This window comes from Oncorhynchus masou, chromosome 2 (assembly GCF_036934945.1).
Source record: "Oncorhynchus masou masou isolate Uvic2021 chromosome 2, UVic_Omas_1.1, whole genome shotgun sequence".
In the NCBI taxonomy this organism is placed as follows: domain Eukaryota; kingdom Metazoa; phylum Chordata; class Actinopteri; order Salmoniformes; family Salmonidae; genus Oncorhynchus; species Oncorhynchus masou.
In genome coordinates, this window is record NC_088213.1 from 19,046,159 (window position 1) to 19,066,311 (window position 20,153).

Genomic DNA, 20,153 nt, shown 5'->3' on the forward strand with positions numbered 1-20,153 from the left:
AATTGATTCAAATGATCTCATTTAGCCTAACAGAAGCTTCTAAAGCCATGACATAATTTTCTGGAATTTTCCAAGCTGTTTAAAGGCACAGTAAACTTAGTGTATGTAAACTTCTGACCCAATGGAATTGTGATACCGTGAATTATAAGTGAAATCATCTGTCTGTAAACAATTGTTGGGAAAATAACTTGTGTCATGCACAAAGTAGATGTCCTGACCGACTTGCCAAAACTAGAGTTTGTTAACAAGAAATTTGTGGAGTGGTTGAAAAACAAGTTTTAATAACTCCAACCTAAGTGTATGTAAACTTCCAACTTCAACTGTATATAGGTGGAGATACACTATAGGAACGTTATAGTAACGTTATAGTAATGCTCAGTGCTGATAAAAAAAGAATATCAATCAATGGTACATCAGTCCATCTGTTCCAAATGACTATGCACAACGTAGGTATGAACGTGTGTGTGGCATTTACATGTGAAGCCCATGTAAAAAGTGATTGTACACAAGTCTATTCCTCTGTAATAGTGTGTATGTGTGTAAATGCCTTAAAAAATTGCATACGTATGCCATGAGTGTGTGAGGGAGGTGGGGATCATTCAAGTTTAACCCACGCTACCTGGCCTATACAGTCTGTGTGTGTATGTGTGCGTGCGTGCCCGATTACAGTCTGTCGCTGCGGAAACTGTCCTCCACCGAGGGGTCAGAGAGCACCATGTCGGGGTCACTGAGCATGTTCAGACCATCCAGGCTCAAGGGCTCGATGCGCAGCTCATCCTCCAATGGGAAGCTCACCTCCGAGTCGAAACAGTCAGCCATGTTGCCGGCCGACATGGCACTGCTGATGTCCTTGGAATGACTGGGGTTGGAGTCATCTATGGAGGGATGGGGGGGGGTGACAGGGAGAAAAAGGGGGAACGGACAGGAGAGAGAGGATAAAGAGAAAGTGGGGGAGAGACGGATGAAGTTAGTGACTCACGTCATTGAAACTTCCACTCCTCACAGCCACACACACACTCCCTGGTCTACCAGTCCGTATGATGCTGGACCCCCTCTCCACCTACTGTACCAGTCGGTATGATGCTGGACACCCCTCCACCTACCGTACCAGTCGGTATGATGCTGGACACCCCTCTACCTACCAGTCAGTATGATATTGGGCACCCCTCCACCTACCAGTCAGTATGATATTGGGCACCCCTCTACCTACCAGTCAGTATGATAGTGGGCACCCCTCCACCTACCAGTCAGTATGATATTGGGCACCCCTCCACCTACCAGTCAGTATGATATTGGGCACCCCTCCACCTACCAGTCAGTATGATATTGGGCACCCCTCCACCTACCAGTCAGTATGATGCTGGACACCCCTCCACCTACCAGTCAGTATGATGCTGGACACCCCTCCACCTACCAGTCAGTATGATATTGGGCACCCCTCCACCTACCAGTCAGTATGATAGTGGGCACCCCTCCACCTACCAGTCAGTATGATGCTGGACACCCCTCCACCTACCAGTCAGTATGATATTGGGCACCCCTCCACCTACCAGTCAGTATGATATTGGGCACCCCTCCACCTACCAGTCAGTATGATATTGGGCACCCCTCCACCTACCAGTCAGTATGATTCTGGACACCCCTCCACCTACCAGTCAGTATGATATTGGGCACCCCTCCACCTACCAGTCAGTATGATATTGGGCACCCCTCCACCTACCAGTCAGTATGATATTGGGCACCCCTCCACCTACCAGTCAGTATGATATTGGGCACCCCTCCACCTACCAGTCAGTATGATATTGGGCACCCCTCCACCTACCAGTCAGTATGATATTGGACACCCCTCCACCTACCAGTCAGTATGATATTGGGCACCCCTCCACCTACCAGTCAGTATGATATTGGACACCCCTCCACCTACCAGTCAGTATGATATTGGGCACCCCTCCACCTACCAGTCAGTATGATATTGGGCACCCCTCCACCTACCAGTCAGTATGATATTGGGCACCCCTCCACCTACCAGTCAGTATGATATTGGGCACCCCTCCACCTACCAGTCAGTATGATATTGGGCACCCCTCCACCTACCAGTCAGTATGATATTGGACACCCCTCCACCTACCAGTCAGTATGATATTGGGCACCCCTCCACCTACCAGTCAGTATGATATTGGGCACCCCTCCACCTACCAGTCAGTATGATATTGGGCACCCCTCCACCTACCAGTCAGTATGATATTGGGCACCCCTCCACCTACCAGTCAGTATGATAGTGGGCACCCCTCCACCTACCAGTCAGTATGATATTGGGCACCCCTCCACCTACCAGTCAGTATGATATTGGGCACCCCTCCACCTACCAGTCAGTATGATATTGGACACCCCTCCACCTACCAGTCAGTATGATATTGGGCACCCCTCCACCTACCAGTCAGTATGATATTGGGCACCCCTCCACCTACCAGTCAGTATGATATTGGGCACCCCTCCACCTACCAGTCAGTATGATATTGGGCACCCCTCCACCTACCAGTCAGTATGATATTGGGCACCCCTCCACCTACCAGTCAGTATGATATTGGGCACCCCTCCACCTACCAGTCAGTATGATATTGGGCACCCCTCCACCTACCAGTCAGTATGATATTGGGCACCTCCACCTACCAGTCAGTATGATATTGGGCACCCCTCCACCTACCAGTCAGTATGATATTGGGCACCCCTCCACCTACCAGTCAGTATGATATTGGGCACCCCTCCACCTACCAGTCAGTATGATATTGGGCACCCCTCCACCTACCAGTCAGTATGATATTGGGCACCCCTCCACCTACCAGTCAGTATGATATTGGGCACCCCTCCACCTACCAGTCAGTATGATATTGGGCACCCCTCCACCTACCAGTCAGTATGATATTGGGCACCCCTCCACCTACCAGTCAGTATGATATTGGGCACCCCTCCACCTACCAGTCAGTATGATATTGGGCACCCCTCCACCTACCAGTCAGTATGATATTGGGCACCCCTCCACCTACCAGTCAGTATGATAGTGGGCACCCCTCCACCTACCAGTCAGTATGATATTGGGCACCCCTCCACCTACCAGTCAGTATGATATTGGACACCCCTCCACCTACCAGTCAGTATGATATTGGGCACCCCTCCACCTACCAGTCAGTATGATAGTGGGCACCCCTCCACCTACCAGTCAGTATGATATTGGACACCCCTCCACCTACCAGTCAGTATGATATTGGGCACCCCTCCACCTACCAGTCAGTATGATAGTGGGCACCCCTCCACCTACCAGTCAGTATGATATTGGGCACCCCTCCACCTACCAGTCAGTATGATATTGGGCACCCCTCCACCTACCAGTCAGTATGATATTGGGCACCCCTCCACCTACCAGTCAGTATGATATTGGGCACCCCTCCACCTACCAGTCAGTATGATATTGGGCACCCCTCCACCTACCAGTCAGTATGATAGTGGGCACCCCTCCACCTACCAGTCAGTATGATATTGGGCACCCCTCCACCTACCAGTCAGTATGATATTGGGCACCCCTCCACCTACCAGTCAGTATGATAGTGGGCACCCCTCCACCTACCAGTCAGTATGATAGTGGGCACCCCTCCACCTACCAGTCAGTATGATATTGGGCACCCCTCCACTGCAGTTGTAGTTGTTGTTGGGTCTCATCTGCTGCAGCTGGTCCTGCAAGTTGCCGTGGCTCCCACCCAGGCCCATGAGGGCGGCCTGCGAGCAGTATAGGGGCGAGGAAGAGGGCGAGGATGGGTCGAAACACGAACCGCCTGCAATTTGGCTCATGGCACTCTCCAACATGCTGAACTGGTCCAACTGAAGAGGAGGCAGGAAGAGATAGAGGTGGGAGAGGAGGGATGGGAGGGGAGAGAGAGAGAAAATAGATGGTGGTGATGGGGGGGGCAAAGGTCAAACACAACCATTACAGATGACCAATCAATGACAAACAACCATTCCAAATGACCAACCAATGATCAACAACCATTCCAAATGACCAACCAATGACCAAACCAAGCATACTCTTGAGCGGACTTGGTTCACTACTCCACAGCACATGATATATCATAGAACTACAAATATCTGGTTGCCACAATTACACCCCTAAAACTTCTACCCATCAATTAAGACATTTTAAAGGGAGAGTTCTCAAACAATCATTTAGTATTTTGCTCATTAGTCCACTGTTAATACAGTCCCAAAATATTGTGCTTGTCAGCAGTCAAGTTTTCAAGAAGAAGCACTTTCTGAACAGTGCAAAAACAGTGCTGATGCGATTTGTGCCATTTTTGAGTAAACTATCCCTTTAATTGACTTTGGCAGGCCTAAACCCATTACTGAACTAAAAAAAAACTTCAGATACTAACTGTGAATGAGGGAATGAAGTCCTTTCCGGAGGATCCTTCTCTAGAGACTTCTCCCCGGTGGTTTACCTGGTAGGACAGTGCCTTGGCCTGGCGACTGGAGAACTGTGGGTCCATGAACGGGTCATTGAAGAACGCCGCCATGTTGTTATGCTGTGGGAAGAAGAGGGAGAGATGGAGAAACGTGGAGATAGATATGGGGGAGCGAAAGATGGAGAGAGAAGAGATGGATTAGGAGGAGACAGATGAGGAGAGAGAAGAGATGGATTAGGAGGAGACAGATGAAGAGAGAGAAGAGATGGATTAGGAGAAGACAGATGAAGAGAGAGAAGAGATGGATTAGGAGACGACAGATGAAGAGAGAGAAGAGATGGATTAGGAGACGACATATGAAGAGAGAGAAGAGATGGATTAGGAGACGACAGATGAAGAGAGAGAAGAGGTGGATTAGGAGGAGACAGATGAAGAGAGAGAAGAGATGGATTAGGAGACGACAGATGAAGAGAGAGAAGAGATGGATTAGGAGACGACAGATGAAGAGAGAGAAGAGATGGATTAGGAGACGACAGATGAAGAGAGAGAAGAGATGGATTAGGAGACGACAGATGAAGAGAGAGAACAGGTGGATTAGGAGGAGACAGATGAAGAGAGAGAAGAGATGGATTAGGAGACGACAGATGAAGAGAGAGAAGAGATGGATTAGGAGACGACAGATGAAGAGAGAGAAGAGATGGATTAGGAGACGACAGATGAAGAGAGAGAAGAGATGGATTAGGAGACGACAGATGAAGAGAGAGAAGAGGTGGATTAGGAGGAGACAGATGAAGAGAGAGAAGAGATGGATTAGGAGACGACAGATGAAGAGAGAGAAGAGATGGATTAGGAGACGACAGATGAAGAGAGAGAAGAGATGGATTAGGAGACGACAGATGAAGAGAGAGAACAGGTGGATTAGGAGGAGACAGATGAAGAGAGAGAAGAGATGGATTAGGAGGAGACAGATGAAGAGAGAGAAGAGATGGATTAGGAGACGACAGATGAAGAGAGAGAAGAGATGGATTAGGAGACGACAGATGAAGAGAGAGAAGAGATGGATTAGGAGACGACAGATGAAGAGAGAGAAGAGATGGATTAGGAGACGACAGATGAAGAGAGAGAAGAGATGGATTAGGAGGAGACAGATGAAGAGAGAGAAGAGGTGGATTAGGAGACGACAGAATGGACAGTGCTCTGAGAGTTTAGTTACCAGGTCTAATGCAGTGATTTACCAAGTTAGTAACATTTATCTGCCGACAAATTGCTCTAATAGAGCAGTGCTACCATTTAGTGCATTTATTTTGAGCCCTACCCATAAGGCTCTGGTTAGAAGTAGTGCACTGTGTAGGGAATAGGGTTCCATTTGTGATGCAACCAAGGATGTTTTTAGTTCTTTAGAATTTGGGTCTGCTTCCTTCCTTCCACGAATTTGGTGTTTATCAACCACAGACTACAGAGTTAGACAAATAACATTTGGGTTCCAGGAAATGGTTGAGTCTAGTGGCTGTGGGTGTGTGTGTGTGTGTGTGTGTGTCTGGAGTGGTACTGAAGCAGAATAATATCCCTCTCCTTATCAGAGCACGCCAACAGTCTCTGACATTAGACAAGAGGCCAGCAACAGAAGTGTATGAGACATACAACATTGGGGCATAGACTCAGAGATACTATCTGCATATACAAGTGTTTCCCTAAATGGATACACTGTTCAAAGGGATGATTTTTCAACTAATCTAGGCTGTAGTACATTTCCCTAGACAGTTTTTGGATATGTATTTGGCTTTAGAACATAGACATATCCAGACACACAGACAAACACTTACACCGGAGTTGAAGTCCAGAGAGATGTTCTGCAGAGGGGACACTGGCTGCTGTTGATGCTGATGATGACGTTGTTGCTGGCGTTGTTGTTGTTGCCCCATTGAATGCTGGGACTGTTGGTGTAGCTGTTGGTAGAGAGGGTAGGGAGGAGGAGGCTCCATTGGCAAGCTGCTGGTGTCCAAGGCAACCCCCTGAAAAAAAGACGAAAAGAAAGAGGGAGGGTTAGAGGGAGAGAGGGTGGGTTAGAGGGAGAGAGGGAGGGTTAGAGGGAGAGATGGTGGGAGGGAGGGTTAGAGGGAGAGATGGTGGGAGGGAGGGATAGAGGGTGGGAGGGAGGGATAGAGGGTGGGAGGGAGGGTTAGAGGGAGAGAGGGAGGGAGGGTTAGAGGGAGAGAGGGTGGGAGGGAGGGTTAGAGGGAGAGAGGGTGGGAGGGAGGGTTAGAGGGTGGGAGGAAGAGAGGGAGGGTTAGAGGGAGGGAGGGGGTTAGAGGGAGAGATGGTGGGAGGGAGGGTTAGAGGGAGAGAGGGTGGGAGGGAGGGTTAGAGGGAGAGAGGGAGGGTTAGAGGGAGAGAGGGAGGGAGGGAGGGTTAGAAGGAGAGAGGGTGGGAGGGAGGGTTAGAGGGAGAGATGGTGGGAGGGAGGGTTAGAGGGAGAGATGGTGGGAGGGAGGGTTAGAGGGAGAGATGGTGGGAGGGAGGGTTAGAGGGAGAGATGGTGGGAGGGAGGGTTAGAGGGAGAGATGGTGGGAGGGAGGGTTAGAGGGAGAGAGGGTGGGAGGGAGGGTTAGAGGGAGAGAGGGTGGGAGGGAGGGTTAGAGGGAGAGAGGGTGGGAGGGAGGGTTAGAGGTAGAGAGGGTGGGAGGGAGGGTTAGAGGGAGAGAGGGTGGGAGGGAGGGTTGGAGGGAGAGATGGTGGGAGGGAGGGTTAGAGGGAGAGATGGTGGAAGGGAGGGTTAGAGGGAGAGAGGGTGGGAGGGAGGGTTAGAGGGTGGGAGGGAGGGTTAGAGGGAGAGAGGGAGGGATGGAGTGTTAGAGGGAGAGAGGGTGGGAGGGAGGGTTAGAGGGAGAGAAGGTGGGAGGGAGGGTTAGAGGGAGAGAGGGTGGGAGGGAGGGTTAGAGGGAGAGAAGGTGGGAGGGAGGGTTAGAGGGAGAGAAGGTGGGAGGGAGGGTTAGAGGGAGAGAAGGTGGGAGGGAGGGTTAGAGGGAGAGAAGGTGGGAGGGAGGGTTAGAGGGAGAGAGGGTGGGAGGGAGGGTTAGAGGGAGAGAGGGTGGGAGGGAGGGTTAGAGGGAGAGAGGGAGGGTTAGGGAGGGAGGGGGTTAGAGGGAGAGAAGGTGGGAGGGAGGGTTAGAGGGAGAGAGGGTGGGAGGGAGGGTTAGAGGGAGAGAAGGTGGGAGGGAGGGTTAGAGGGAGAGAGGGTGGGAGGGAGGGTTAGAGGGAGAGAGGGTGGGAGGGAGGGTTAGAGGGAGAGAGGGTGGGAGGGAGGGTTAGAGGGAGAGAGGGGGAGGAGGGTTAGAGGAGAAGGTGGGAGGGAGGGTTAGAGGGAGAGAAGGTGGGAGGGAGGGTTAGAGGGAGAGAAGGTGGGAGGGAGGGTTAGAGGGAGAGAGGGTGGGAGGGAGGGATAGAGGGAGAGAGGGAGAGGTCATGTCAGATGTAAGAAAAGGAGAACAGAGGGATGTAATTAGAGTAATCAAAAGATGCACTAGTATTTGGCTGCGTATCAGGTTAGCCTTAAACCACTGAGGACTTTCCCCAAAAACACAGTATACATGAAGCTGCCAGGTTGCCCTCCCAACAAGGGGTTTCTAAACTCAAGGGTCTTTCCTGGTTACAGGAAGAAAGGGCTCGACATTCTCACTGGCCTACTAGCACGCAACTCTCAAACTCTGACAGCAGTTTGAGCTTTAACCCAGCCCCTCCGAAAGACCCTCATACAGTTGAAGTCTGAAGTTTACATACACTTAGGTTGGAGTCATTAAAACTCGTTTTTCAACCACTCCACAAATTTCTTGTTAACAAACTGTAGTTTTTGGCAAGTCGGTTAGGACATCTACTTTGTGCATGACACAAGTAATTTTACCAACAATTGTTTACAGACAGATTATTTCACTTATAATTCACTGTATCACAATTCCAGTGGGTCAGAAATGTACATACACTTAGATGATTGTGCCTTTAAACAGCTTAGAAAATTCTTTAGAAGCTTCTGATAGGTTAATTGACATAATTTGAGTCAATTGGAGGTGTACCTGTGGATGTATTTCAAGGCCTACCTTCAAACTCAGTGCCTCTTTGCTTGACATCATGGAGAAATCTAAAGAAATAAACCAAGGCCTCAGAAAAGACATTGTAGACGTCCACAAGTCTGGTTCATCCTTGGAGCAATTTCCAAACGCCTGAAGGTACCACGTTCATCTGTACAAACAATAGTACGCAAGTATAAACACCATGGGACCATGCAGCCGTCATACCGCTCAGGAAGGAGACACATTTTGTCTCCTAGAGATGAAAGTACTTTGGTGCGAAAATTGAAAATTAATCCCGGAACAACAGCAAAGGACCTTGTGAAGATGCTGGCGGAAACAGGTACAAAAGTATCTATATCCACAGTAAAACGAGTCCTAAATCAATATAACTTGAAAGGCTGCTCAGCAAGGAAGAAGTCACTGCTCCAAAACCGCCATAAAAAAGCCAGACTACGGTTTGCAACTGCACATGGGGACAAAGATCCTACATTTTAGAGAAATGTCCTCTGGTCTGATGAAACAAAAATACAACTGTTTGGCCATAATGACCATTGTTATGTTTGGAGGAAAAAGGAAGAGGCTTGCAAGCCGAAGAACACCATCCCAACCGTGAAGCACAGGGGTGGCAGCATCATGTTGGGGTGCTTTGCTGAAGGAGGGACAGGTGCACTTCACAAACTAGATGGCATCATGAGGAGGAAAATGATGTGGATATATTGAAGCAACATCTCAAGACATTAGTCAGGAAGTTAAAGCTTGGTCGCAAATGGGTCTTCCAAATGGACAATGACCCCAAGCATACTTCCAAAGTTGTGGCAAAATGGACAACAAAGTCAAGGTATTGGAGTGACCATCACAAAGCCCTGACCTCAATCCTATTGAAAATGTGTGGGCAGAACTGAAAAGGTGTGTGAGAGCAAGGCCAACAAACCTGACTCAGTTACACCATCTCTGTCAGGAGGAAAATTCACCCAACTTATTGTGGGAAGCTTGTGGAAGGCTACCCGAAACGTTTGACCCAAGATAAACAATTTAAAGGCAATGCTACCAAATAATAATTGAGTGTATGTAAACTTCTGACCCACTGGGAATGTGATGAAAGAAATACAAGCTGAAAATATTCTCTACTATTATTCTGACATTTCACATTCTTAAAATAAAGTGGTCATCCTAACTGACCTAAGACTAGGATTAAAATGTCAGGAATTGTGAAAAACTGAGTTTAAATGTATTTGGCATATGTAAACTTCTGACTTCAACAGTATACAGGTTGGAGTGGTTTGAGCAGGGGGCTGCCACACTGGACACCCGTGAAGCAGTTGTTTTGGGGGGTTAAGTGCCTTGAGTAATGGCACAGCGGCAGGATTTGATACCAGCAACCCTCCAGTTGCCAGTTCACTTCCTGACTGACTTTTTCAGTCAGACCCGGGACTCGAACTGGCAACCATCCGGTTGCTGGCTTGCCTGTCTAACTGGGGAAAGCGTGCTAAGTAAGTAGTGAGGTGTGTGTGTGTGTCTGTGTATTGCGAAGGTAAGTATGACTAAAACGTCCCCTTTTCAGGACCCTGTAATTCAAAGATAATTAGTAAAAATCAAAATAACTTTGGATCGGAGGGTGAGGGCGAGGGCCATTCCCCCCAGACATGTCTGGGACCTGTTGGATCGGAGGGTGAGGGCGAGGGCCAATCCCCCCAGAAATGTCTGGGACCTGTTGGATTGGAGGGTGAGGGCGAGGGCCATTCCCCCCAGAAATGTCTGGGACCTGTTGGATCGGAGGGTGAGGGCGAGGGCCATTCCCCCCAGAAATGTCTGGGACCTGTTGGATCGGAGGGTGAGGGCGAGGGCGAGGGCCATTCCCCCCAGAAATGTCTGGGACCTGTTGGATCGGAGGGTGAGGGCCATTCCCCCCAGAAATGTCTGGGACCTGTTGGATCGGAGGGTGAGGGCTGGGGCCATTCCCCCCAGAAATGTCTGGGACCTGTTGGATCGGAGGGTGAGGGCGAGGGCCATTCCCCCCAGAAATGTCTGGGACCTGTTGAATCGGAGGGTGAGGGCGAGGGCCATTCCCCCCAGAAATGTCTGGGACCTGTTGGATCGGAGGGTGAGGGCGAGGGCCATTCCCACCCAGAAATGTCTGGGACCTGTTGGATCGGAGGGTGAGGGTGAGGGCCATTCCCCCCAGAAATGTCTGGGACCTGTTGAATCGGAGGGTGAGGGCGAGGGCCATTCCCCCCAGAAATGTCTGGGACCTGTTGGATCGGAGGGTGAGGGCGAGGGCCATTCCCCCCAGAAATGTCTGGGACATGTTGGATCGGAGGGTGAGGGCTAGGGCCATTCCCCCCAGAAATGTCTGGGACCTGTTGGATCGGAGGGTGAGGGCTGGGGCCATTCCCCCCAGAAATGTCTGGGACCTGTTGGATCGGAGGGTGAGGGCTGGGGCCATTCCCCCCAGAAATGTCTGGGACCTGTTGGATCGGAGGGTGAGGGCCATTCCCCCCAGAAATGTCTGGGACCTGTTGGATCGGAGGGTGAGGGCGAGGGCCATTCCCCCCAGAAATGTCTGGGACCTGTTGGATCAGAGGGTGAGGGCGAGGGCCATTCCCCCCAGAAATGTCTGGGACCTGTTGGATCGGAGGGTGAGGGCCATTCCCCCCAGAAATGTCTGGGACCTGTTGGATCGGAGGGTGAGGGCGAGGGCCATTCCCCCCAGAAATGTCTGGGACCTGTTGGATCGGAGGGTGAGGGCGAGGGCCATTCCCCCCAGAAATGTCTGGGACCTGTTGGATCGGAGGGTGAGGGCGAGGGCCATTCCCCCCAGAAATGTCTGGGACCTGTTGGATCGGAGGGTGAGGGCGAGGGCCATTCCCCCCAGAAATGTCTGGGACCTGTTGGATCGGAGGGTGAGGGCCATTCCCCCCAGAAATGTCTGGGACCTGTTGGATCGGAGGGTGAGGGCCATTCCCCCCAGAAATGTCTGGGACCTGTTGGATCGGAGGGTGAGGGCGAAGGCCATTCCCCCCAGAAATGTCTGGGACCTGTTGGATCGGAGGGTGAGGGTGAGGGCCATTCCCCCCAGAAATGTCTGGGACCTGTTGGATCGGAGGGTGAGGGCGAGGGCCATTCCCCCCAGAAATGTCTGGGACCTGTTGGATCGGAGGGTGAGGGCGAGGGCCATTCCCCCCAGAAATGTCTGGGACCTGTTGGATCGGAGGGTGAGGGTGAGGGCCATTCCCCCCAGAAATGTCAGGGACCTGTTGGATCGGAGGGTGAGGGCGAGGGCCATTCCCCCCAGAAATGTCTGGGACCTGTTGGATCGGAGGGTGAGGGCGAGGGCCATTCCCCCCAGAAATGTCTGGGACCTGTTGGATCGGAGGGTGAGGGCCATTCCCCCCAGAAATGTCTGGAACCTGTTGGATCGGAGGGTGAGGGCGAGGGCCATTACCCCCAGAAATGTCTGGGACCTGTTGGATCGGAGGGTGAGGGCGAGGGCCATTCCTCCCAGAAATGTCTGGGAACTTGCAGGTGCCTTGGTAGAAGAGTGGGGTAACATCTCACAGCAAGAACTGGCAAAACTGGTGCAGTCCAATGAGGAGGAGATGCACTGCAGGACTTAATGCAGCTGGTGGCCACACCAGATACTGACTGTTACTTTTGATTTTGACCCCCCTTTGTTCAGGGACACATTATTCAATTTCTATTAGTCACATGTCTGTGGAACTTGTTCAGTTTGTGTCTCAGTTGTTGAATCTTGTTATGTTCATACAAGTATTTACACATGTTAAGTTTGCTGAAAATAAACACAGTTGACAGTGAGAGGACGTTTCTTTTTTTCCCCTGAGTTTTTGTGTGTGTGTGTACCTGTGTGATGGGGGACAGTGAGGGGGACATTGTGGGAGACAGCTGCTTGGAAAGCCCCCGCCGTTGCTCGGTGCCGGGTGACAGAGTGAGGGGGCTGATGGGAGCCGGGCGGCGGCGAGGAGAACTGCTCATGGCTCCCTGCGGAGGGTTGGAGAGGGACGTCAGACGGAGGGACGAGTGGATGGAGGGATTGCTGAGGGACGAGTGCAGCTGGGAGTTTTGGAGAGAGTTCTGGATGGAAGGATTGCTCAGAGAGGACGAGAGACCTGGAAGAAAGAAGGAAGGGACAGAAGGCTTTTGAGTCACACATTCAGACCACAGACTATTATTAACAGTTTGGAGTATTTCATTCCCATTTCCTAATGTCCCTCCTCTGCACCAGGTCATGGATCAGTAGTATGCAGCATTGTTATCAGGTGTGCCTACACACACTGTAGTCATTTAGCAAAGAGACTTACAGGAGCAATTAGGGACTGATTTTTCACCTTGTTGGCTCGGTAGTCGATCCAGCAACTGGCCCAATGCTCTTAACCGCTAGTCTACCTCACACACACACACACACACACACACACACACACACACACACACACACACACACACACACACACACACACACACACACACACACACACACACACACACGTTGTATTAAATACAAAGATCTCCGCACACTGATTCATCAGTAGAAGAATTGATTAAAACATTTTTTACTTATTTTTGTGATTGCTTCCATTTCTGAATGGTTTGCATTAGCACTATGTGCAAATACATTTCATCATGCCAATAAACTCATTATGTTTTTTAAAGTGGCGATCTACGATTACTACATCAAGGTTTGGACATTTAAATAATAAAATATAGCCATTGATTATTGAAGAATATACTTCAAATTATAAATGCCTGTTTAATCCCATCAAAACCCCAAATATAAGTTTATTTTACTACATTGTTTGTAAACAAATGAATTGAAAAGCCCCCGCACTAGCTGGTTAACCAACAAAGAGTCAGGGTGATGCTTTGCTTTTGTTTGAACTGCAGATTGCCTGATTAAATAAAGGGAAGCATCATTGGTTTGAAATTAACTGCAAGGAGGAGAGAACAGTGCTGCTTGGTTAAAAGGAGTCTTGTGAGACGCAAGATAATGTGGATGTTATGTCTGCATTCGGTTTTCCAATCCCCACCCAGATACACACACAGGACCCCATTTGTTAATATCCCAACAATCAGAGAGGGAGAGAGAGAGAGGGTCAGAGAGAGAGAGGCTCAGAGAGGGTCAGAGAGAGAGAGAGAGAGAGAGGGGTCCGAGAGAAAGCGAGAGAGGGTCAGAGTGAAAGCGAGAGAGGGTCAGAGAGAAAGCGAGAGGGTCAGAGAGAAAGCGAGAGGGTCAGAGAGAAAGCCAGAGAGAGAGAGTCAGAGAGAGAGCGAGAGAGGGTCAGAAAGAGAGCGAGAGAGGGTCAGAAAGAGAGCGAGAGAGGGTCAGAAAGAGAGCGAGAGAGGGTCAGAGAGAGAGCGAGAGAGGGTCAGAGAGAGAGCGAGAGAGGGTCAGAAAGAGAGCGAGAGAGGGTCAGAAAGAGAGCGAGAGAGGGTCAGAGAGAGCGAGAGAGGGTCAGAAAGAGAGCGAGAGAGGGTCAGAAAGAGAGCGAGAGATGGTCAGAGAGAGAGCGAGAGAGGATCAGAGAGAGAGCGAGAGGGGGTCAGAAAGAGAGCGAGAGAGGGTCAGAAAGAGAGCGAGAGAGGGTCAGAGAAAAAGCGAGAGAGAGAGGGTCAGAGAGAGAGCGAGAGAGAGGGTCAGAGAGAGCGAAAGAGAGAGAGTCAGAGAGAGAGCGAGAGAGAGAGGGTCAAAGAGCGAGCGAAAGAGAGAGAGAGTCAGAGAGAGAGCGAGAGAGAGAGGGTCAGAGAGAGAGCGAGAGAGAGAGAGGGTCAGAGAGAGAGCGCGAGAGGGCCCGAGAAAGAGAGAGCGTGAGAGGGCCCGAGAAAGAGAAAGCGCGAGAGGGCCCGATAGAGAGAAAGCGCGAGAGGGCCCGAGAGAGAGAAAGCACGAGAGGGCCCGAGAGAGAGCCCGAGAGAGAGAGAGAGAGCGAGAGGGCCCGAGAAAGAGAGCGCGCGAGAGGCCCCGAGAAAGAGAGAGCGCAAGAGGGCCCGAGAGAGAGAGAGCGCGAAAGGGCCCGAGAGAGAGAGAGCGCGAGAGGGCCCAAGAGAGAGAGAGCGAGAGGGCCCGAGAGAGAGAGAGCGTGAGGGCCCGAGAGAGAGAGAGAGCGAGAGGGCCCGAGAGAGAGAGAGCGAGAGGGCCCGAGAGAGAGCGTGAGAGGATACGAGAGAGAACGCGAGAGGGTACGAGAGAGAGCGCGAGAGGGTACGAGAGAGAGAGAGAGGCGACAAGAGAGAGTGAGAGGGTACGAGAGCGAGAGGGTTTTGAGAGAGCTAGAGGGTTTCGAGAGAGCGAGAGGGTTTCGAGAGAGCGAGAGGGTTCGCAAGAAGCGAGAGGGTTTGAGAGAGAGAGGAGTGATTAGATAGTGGTAGATTTCAGAGGGGGAGGGTTGGATAAAGACATCCCTCTATATTCACTTTATTCTCCCTTCAAACCACTAAAAGGCTATTAACATAATTTTCACAATATTATTCCCACCACAGTGTGGAAATATATATAAATCACAGGAAAATCCCTTTTTTTTTTGCACTGGGCCTTTAATGTATTTTTTTGTAAATATATTTTTATATTAAATCATGTGGTTCAGAAAACCCCCAATGTGAAGGTCTTGGCTTGCTGGCCCTTGTTTTATTATTGGCGATCGGTCCATGGCTTGGATCACCCTTTTAACAACTGTCTATTGAACAAAATAAAGTTGAGAATGACTCTCTGACCTAGCCTGAAGGTGTCCTCAGCCTCACACCAGATCATCAGCAAACAGTAGACATTTGACTTCAGATTCTAGTAGGGTGAGGCCGGGTGCTGCAGACTGTTCGAGTGCCCTGGCCAATTTCATGCTGTATCACTGTAAAATGCCTCTCTCCACCACTGGGTCAGAAAACTAACATCCTCTCCTCCATCCATCCTCTCCTTCTCCCTCTCTCCTCCTCCTCCTCCCTCCCTCCCTCCATCCTCTCCTCCATCCATTCTCTCCTTCTCTCTCTCTCCTCCTCTCTCTCCTCCTCTCTCTCATCCTCCCTTCCTCCATCCATCCATCCATCCTCTCCTCCTCCTCTCTCTCTCTCCCTCCCTCCCTCCATCCTCCCCTCCCTCCATCCATCCTCTCCTTCTCTCTCTCTCCTCCTCCTCCCTCCCCTCCCTCCATCCATCCTCTCCTCTCTCTCTCTCCTCCTCTTTCTCATCCTCCCTCCCTCCCTCCATCCATCCTCTCATCCTCCCTCCCTCCCTCCATCCTCCCCTCCCTCCATCCATCCTCTCCTCCTCTCTCTCATCCTCCCTCCCTCCTCTCCTCCTCTCTCTCATCCTCCCTCCCTCCATCCTCTCTCTCTCTCATCCTCCCTCCCTCCATCCATCCATCCTCTCCTCCTCCCTCCTTCCATCCATCCTCTCCTCCTCCCTCTCTCATCCTCCCTCCTTCCATCCATCCATCCTCTCCCTCTCCTCCTCCCTCCCTCCCTCCCTCCATCCATCCTCTCCCTCCCTCAATCCACTGGGTCAGAAAACTAACATCCTCTCCTCATCCTCCCTCCCTCCTCTCCTGCTACTCCCTCCATCCATCCTCTCCTTCTCTCTCTCTCCTCCTCCTCCCTCCCTCCCTCCATCCATCCTCTCCTCTCTCTCTCTCCTCTCTCTCATCCTCCCTCCCTCCTTCCTTCCATCCATCCTCTCCTTCTCTCTCTCTCCTCCTCCCTCCCTCCATCCTCTCCTCCTCGCTCTCTCTCATCCTCCCTCCTCTCTCTCTCTCATCCTCCCTCCCTCCATCCATCCATCCTCTCCTCCCTCTCATCCTCCCTCCTTCCATCCATCCCTTCCTCCTCCCTCTCTCATCCTCCCTCCTTCCATCCATCCATCCTCTCCCTCTCCTCCCTCCATCCATCCTCTCCCTCCCTCCATCCATCGTCTCCTACTGCACAGAACCAACTTGGACTCGGCTCTACACACGAGTGCCATGAACCCCCAGGACCCCTTTCACATAAACCAGCAGATGGGCCGAGGGCCCCCCCCCCAGTGCACCGGTGAGGACACACAGCATCTGCACACATACACCCATCTACACACACGCTGTGTTGAGAAAGTACTCACACCCCTTTACTTTTTTCACATTTTGTTGTTACAGCCTGAATTTAAAATGGATTAAATTGAGATTTTGTGTCACTGGCCATAATGTGAAAGTAGAATTGTGTTTTAAGAAATGTTAACAAATGAATTGAAAATGGAAAGCTGAAATGTCTTCAGTCAATAAGTATTCAACCCCTACGTTATGGAAAGCCTAAATAAGTTCAGGAGTAAAAATTGTCTTAACAAGTCACATAATAAGTTGCATGGACTCTGTGTGAAAAAACGTGTTTAACATGATTTTTTATAAAAACTATCTCATTTCTGTATAATTATCTGTAAGGTCCCTCAGTTGAGCAGTGAATTTCAAACAGATTCAACCACAAAGACCAGGGAGGTTTTCCAATGCCTTGCAAAGAAGGGCACCTATTGGTAGATGGGTAAACAAAACCAAAAAAAGAAGACATTGTGAATATCTCTTTGAGCATGGTGAAGTGAATAATTACACTTTGGATGGTGTTACTAACTCAGTTGACGGAGGGGAAGGAAACTGTTTAGGTATTTCACCATGAGGCCAATAGTGACTTTAAAACAGTTAGAGTTTAATGGCTGTGATAGGAGAAAACTGAGGATGGAACAACATTGTAGTTACTTCACAATACTAACCTAAAAAATGACAGAGTGAAAAGAAGAAAGCCTGTACAGAACACAAATACTCCAAAATATTTGTATTCTGTTTGCAATATGGGACTAAAAAGTAAAACAGCAGAAAATCTTGCAAAGAAATGAACTTTATGTCCTGAATGTTTGTTGCAAATCCAGCACAACACATCACTGAGTACCACTCTTCAGATTTTGAAGCAAGGTGGTGGCTCCATCATGTTATGGGTATGCTTGTCATCAGCAAGGACTAGGGAGTTTTTTAGGATAAAAACTAAACTGAGTAGAGCTAAGCACAAGCAAAATCCTACAAGAAAACCTGGCTAAGTCTGCTTACCAACAAACACCGGGAGACAAATTCACCTTTCAGCAGGACAATAACATCTACACTGGAGCTGCTTACCAAGACAACATGGAATGTTTCTGATTCAAAAAACAATTTGGCAGAGCATGAAGAATTTAGAAAATATTGTACAATACTGTACAATATTGTACAATACAGATGTGCACTGCTCTTATAGACTAACCCAGAAAGATTCACAGCTGATTCTAACATGTAGGGGTGGGAATACTTATGGAAATGATACATTTCTGTATTTAATTGATCTGATCATTTCTTTGTCAGTGGGAAAACGTACAAAATCAGCAGGGAATCAAATACTTTTTGCCCTCCCTGTATGTACGCGTCTGTGCCTGGTTTCACATGAGTGCACACAGACAAAAGACACATCCCCACACATACATTTTTTTTTTTTTTACCTTTATTTAACCAGGCAAGTCAGTTAAGAACAAATTCTTATTTTCAATGACGGCCTAGGAACTGCCTGCTCAGGGGCAGAACGACAGATGTGTACCTTGTCAGCTTGGGGGTTTGAACTTGCAACCTTTACTAGTTACTAGTCCAACGCTCTAACCACTAGGCTACCCTGCTGCCCTCACACTCATTTCTAGGCCTTTACTTAACCGTATTGGAGGAAAAGGTCCATGGTCCCTCCCCTTTGAGGTTCTTATCCAATGAGTTTAGAGAAGATGAGAGGAAAGATGAATTGAAAAAAATCCACCCCTACACACCCTGTCCCCCCCCCCACACACCCCAAACACCCACCTCCTTCAGTCCAGCCTCCCTGGTGATTCCCTATGCCGAGGTGCATCATGGCGGCGGGCAGGTTGCCTGTGCTGCTGCCTCCGCTCAGGTTGGGGTGGTAGCCCCCCCCTCCGTGGTGCCCGTCGTCTGGGTCCAGGGGGGTGGGCAGCGGTGAGGGGAAGTGCAGGTTACTGAGGTCTGGCAGGGAACCGCCTGTGTTCAACGAGCCCTGGTAGTTGGAGAGGCCCGCGTTCTGCTCTGGAGACGGGAATATACTGAGGACAAGAATGGAGAGAAAACCAATTATGAAGTGGATTTTAAAAGGGGAACTTCATTCAAAAGGTTTAATATGCATCTGGATGGGTAGAGGGGAGAAGGTCAGCGTTTTTTGTCATGAATCTTGTTCTGGAAGCAGCTCTGTAGAGCAGTCACTAGATGGCACAGCCACAAAGTAATAAAATCAGATTTTAAACCCAACGCCAACATTAACCACACCGCTAACCCTAATGCCTAACCTTAACCTTAAATGAATGAATTTTTACAATATAGCCAATTTTGACTTTGAAGCTGGCCTATCGAAGGGAAAACCGCTAAGTTCTGAACAAGACTCATGACAAACATCAATGTGCTAGAAGGGAGGGAATGTAACATCTGTGACATACTTTTGGGCGGAGTTATGGCCTTTTTTGTTGTGTGGCTAAGGCATTGTATTTTTTATTTATTTATTTAACCTTTATTTAACCAGGTAGGCTAGTTGAGAACAAGTTCTCATTTGCAACTGCGACCTGGCCAAGATAAAGCAAAGCAGTTCAACACATACAACACAGAGTTACACATGGAATAAACAAACATACAATCAACAATACAGTAGAAAAATCTGTATACAGCATGTGCAAATGAGGTAGGATAAGAAAGGTAAGGCAATAAATAGGCCATTGTGCCGAAGTAATTACAATATAGCAATTAAACACTGGAATGGTAGGATGTGCAGAAGATGAATGTGCAAGTAGAGATACTGGGGTGCAAAGGAGCAAGATAAATAAATAAATACAGTATGGGGATGAGGTAGATTGGATGGGCTATTTACAGATGAGCTATGTACAGGTGCAGTGATCTGTGAGCTGCTCTGACAGCTGGTGCTTAAAGCTAGTGAGGGAGGTAAGAGTCTCCAGCTTCAGAGATTTTTGCAGTTCGTTCCAGTCATTGGCAGCAGAGAACTGGAAGGAGAGGCGGCAAAAGGAGGAATTGGCTTTGGGGGTGACCAGAGAGATATACCTGCTGGAGCGCGTGCTATTAGTGGGTGCTGCTATGGTGACCAGTGAGCTGAGATAAGGCGGGGCTTTACCTAGCAGAGACTTGTAGATGACCTGGAGCCAGTGGGTTTGGCGACGAGTATGAAGGGAGGGCCAGCCAACGAGATCATACAGGTCGCAGTGATGGGTAGTATATGGGGCTTTGGTGACAAAACGGATGGCACTGTGATAGACTGCATCCAATTTGTTGAATAGAGTGTTGGAGGCTATTTTGTAAATGACATTGCCTGAAGTCGAGGATCGGTAGGATGGTCAGTTTTACGAGGGTATGTTTGGCAGCATGAGTGAAGGATGCTTTGTTGCGAAATAGGAAGCCAATTCTAGATTTAATTTTGGATTGGAGATGCTTAATGTAAGTCTGGAAGGAGAGTTTACAGTCTCACCAGACACCTAGGTATTTGTAGTTGTCCACATATTCTATTTGAAATATACTAAAAAAATGTCATCAATAATAGCATTGGTGAGAAGTAATATTTGTGTGTGGAAAACCATGTTTGTGAGTGGACTTCCCCTTTAAAT

At 49.4% G+C, this 20,153-nt stretch overlaps 2 protein-coding genes across 8 annotated transcripts in view; both read right to left on the bottom strand.

Moving 5' to 3' along the window:
• Positions 1-20,153, bottom strand: part of crtc3 (CREB regulated transcription coactivator 3) — a 91,267-nt gene that overhangs the window by 2,435 nt on the left and 68,679 nt on the right. The window contains exons 11-16 of the mRNA XM_064989683.1: positions 18,343-18,596; positions 12,374-12,639; positions 6,275-6,463; positions 4,488-4,571; positions 3,657-3,873; positions 1-875 (exon numbers count right to left, since the gene is read on the bottom strand). The exon at positions 1-875 is cut by the window's left edge and continues 2,435 nt beyond it. Coding sequence (XP_064845755.1) covers positions 664-875; positions 3,657-3,873; positions 4,488-4,571; positions 6,275-6,463; positions 12,374-12,639; positions 18,343-18,596 — 1,222 coding nt within the window. The 3' untranslated portion in view covers positions 1-663. The remainder of the gene's footprint in view (positions 876-3,656; positions 3,874-4,487; positions 4,572-6,274; positions 6,464-12,373; positions 12,640-18,342; positions 18,597-20,153) is intronic.
• On the bottom strand, positions 7,802-12,360 carry LOC135556420 (uncharacterized). 7 transcript variants are annotated; one of them, XM_064989632.1, is made up of 3 exons: positions 11,923-12,360; positions 11,185-11,874; positions 7,802-11,082 (listed from the first exon to the last, which is right to left on the bottom strand). In XM_064989632.1, exons 1-3 carry the CDS (start codon positions 12,063-12,065, stop codon positions 10,098-10,100), a joined length of 1,818 nt encoding a protein of 605 aa, XP_064845704.1. In that variant the 5' UTR covers positions 12,066-12,360; the 3' UTR covers positions 7,802-10,097. The 7 variants fall into 7 exon arrangements, with proteins under 7 accessions (XP_064845704.1, XP_064845709.1, XP_064845742.1 ...); XM_064989637.1 differs by having other exon boundaries at positions 11,185-11,712; positions 11,767-12,360; XM_064989670.1 differs by having other exon boundaries at positions 11,185-11,400; positions 11,605-12,360.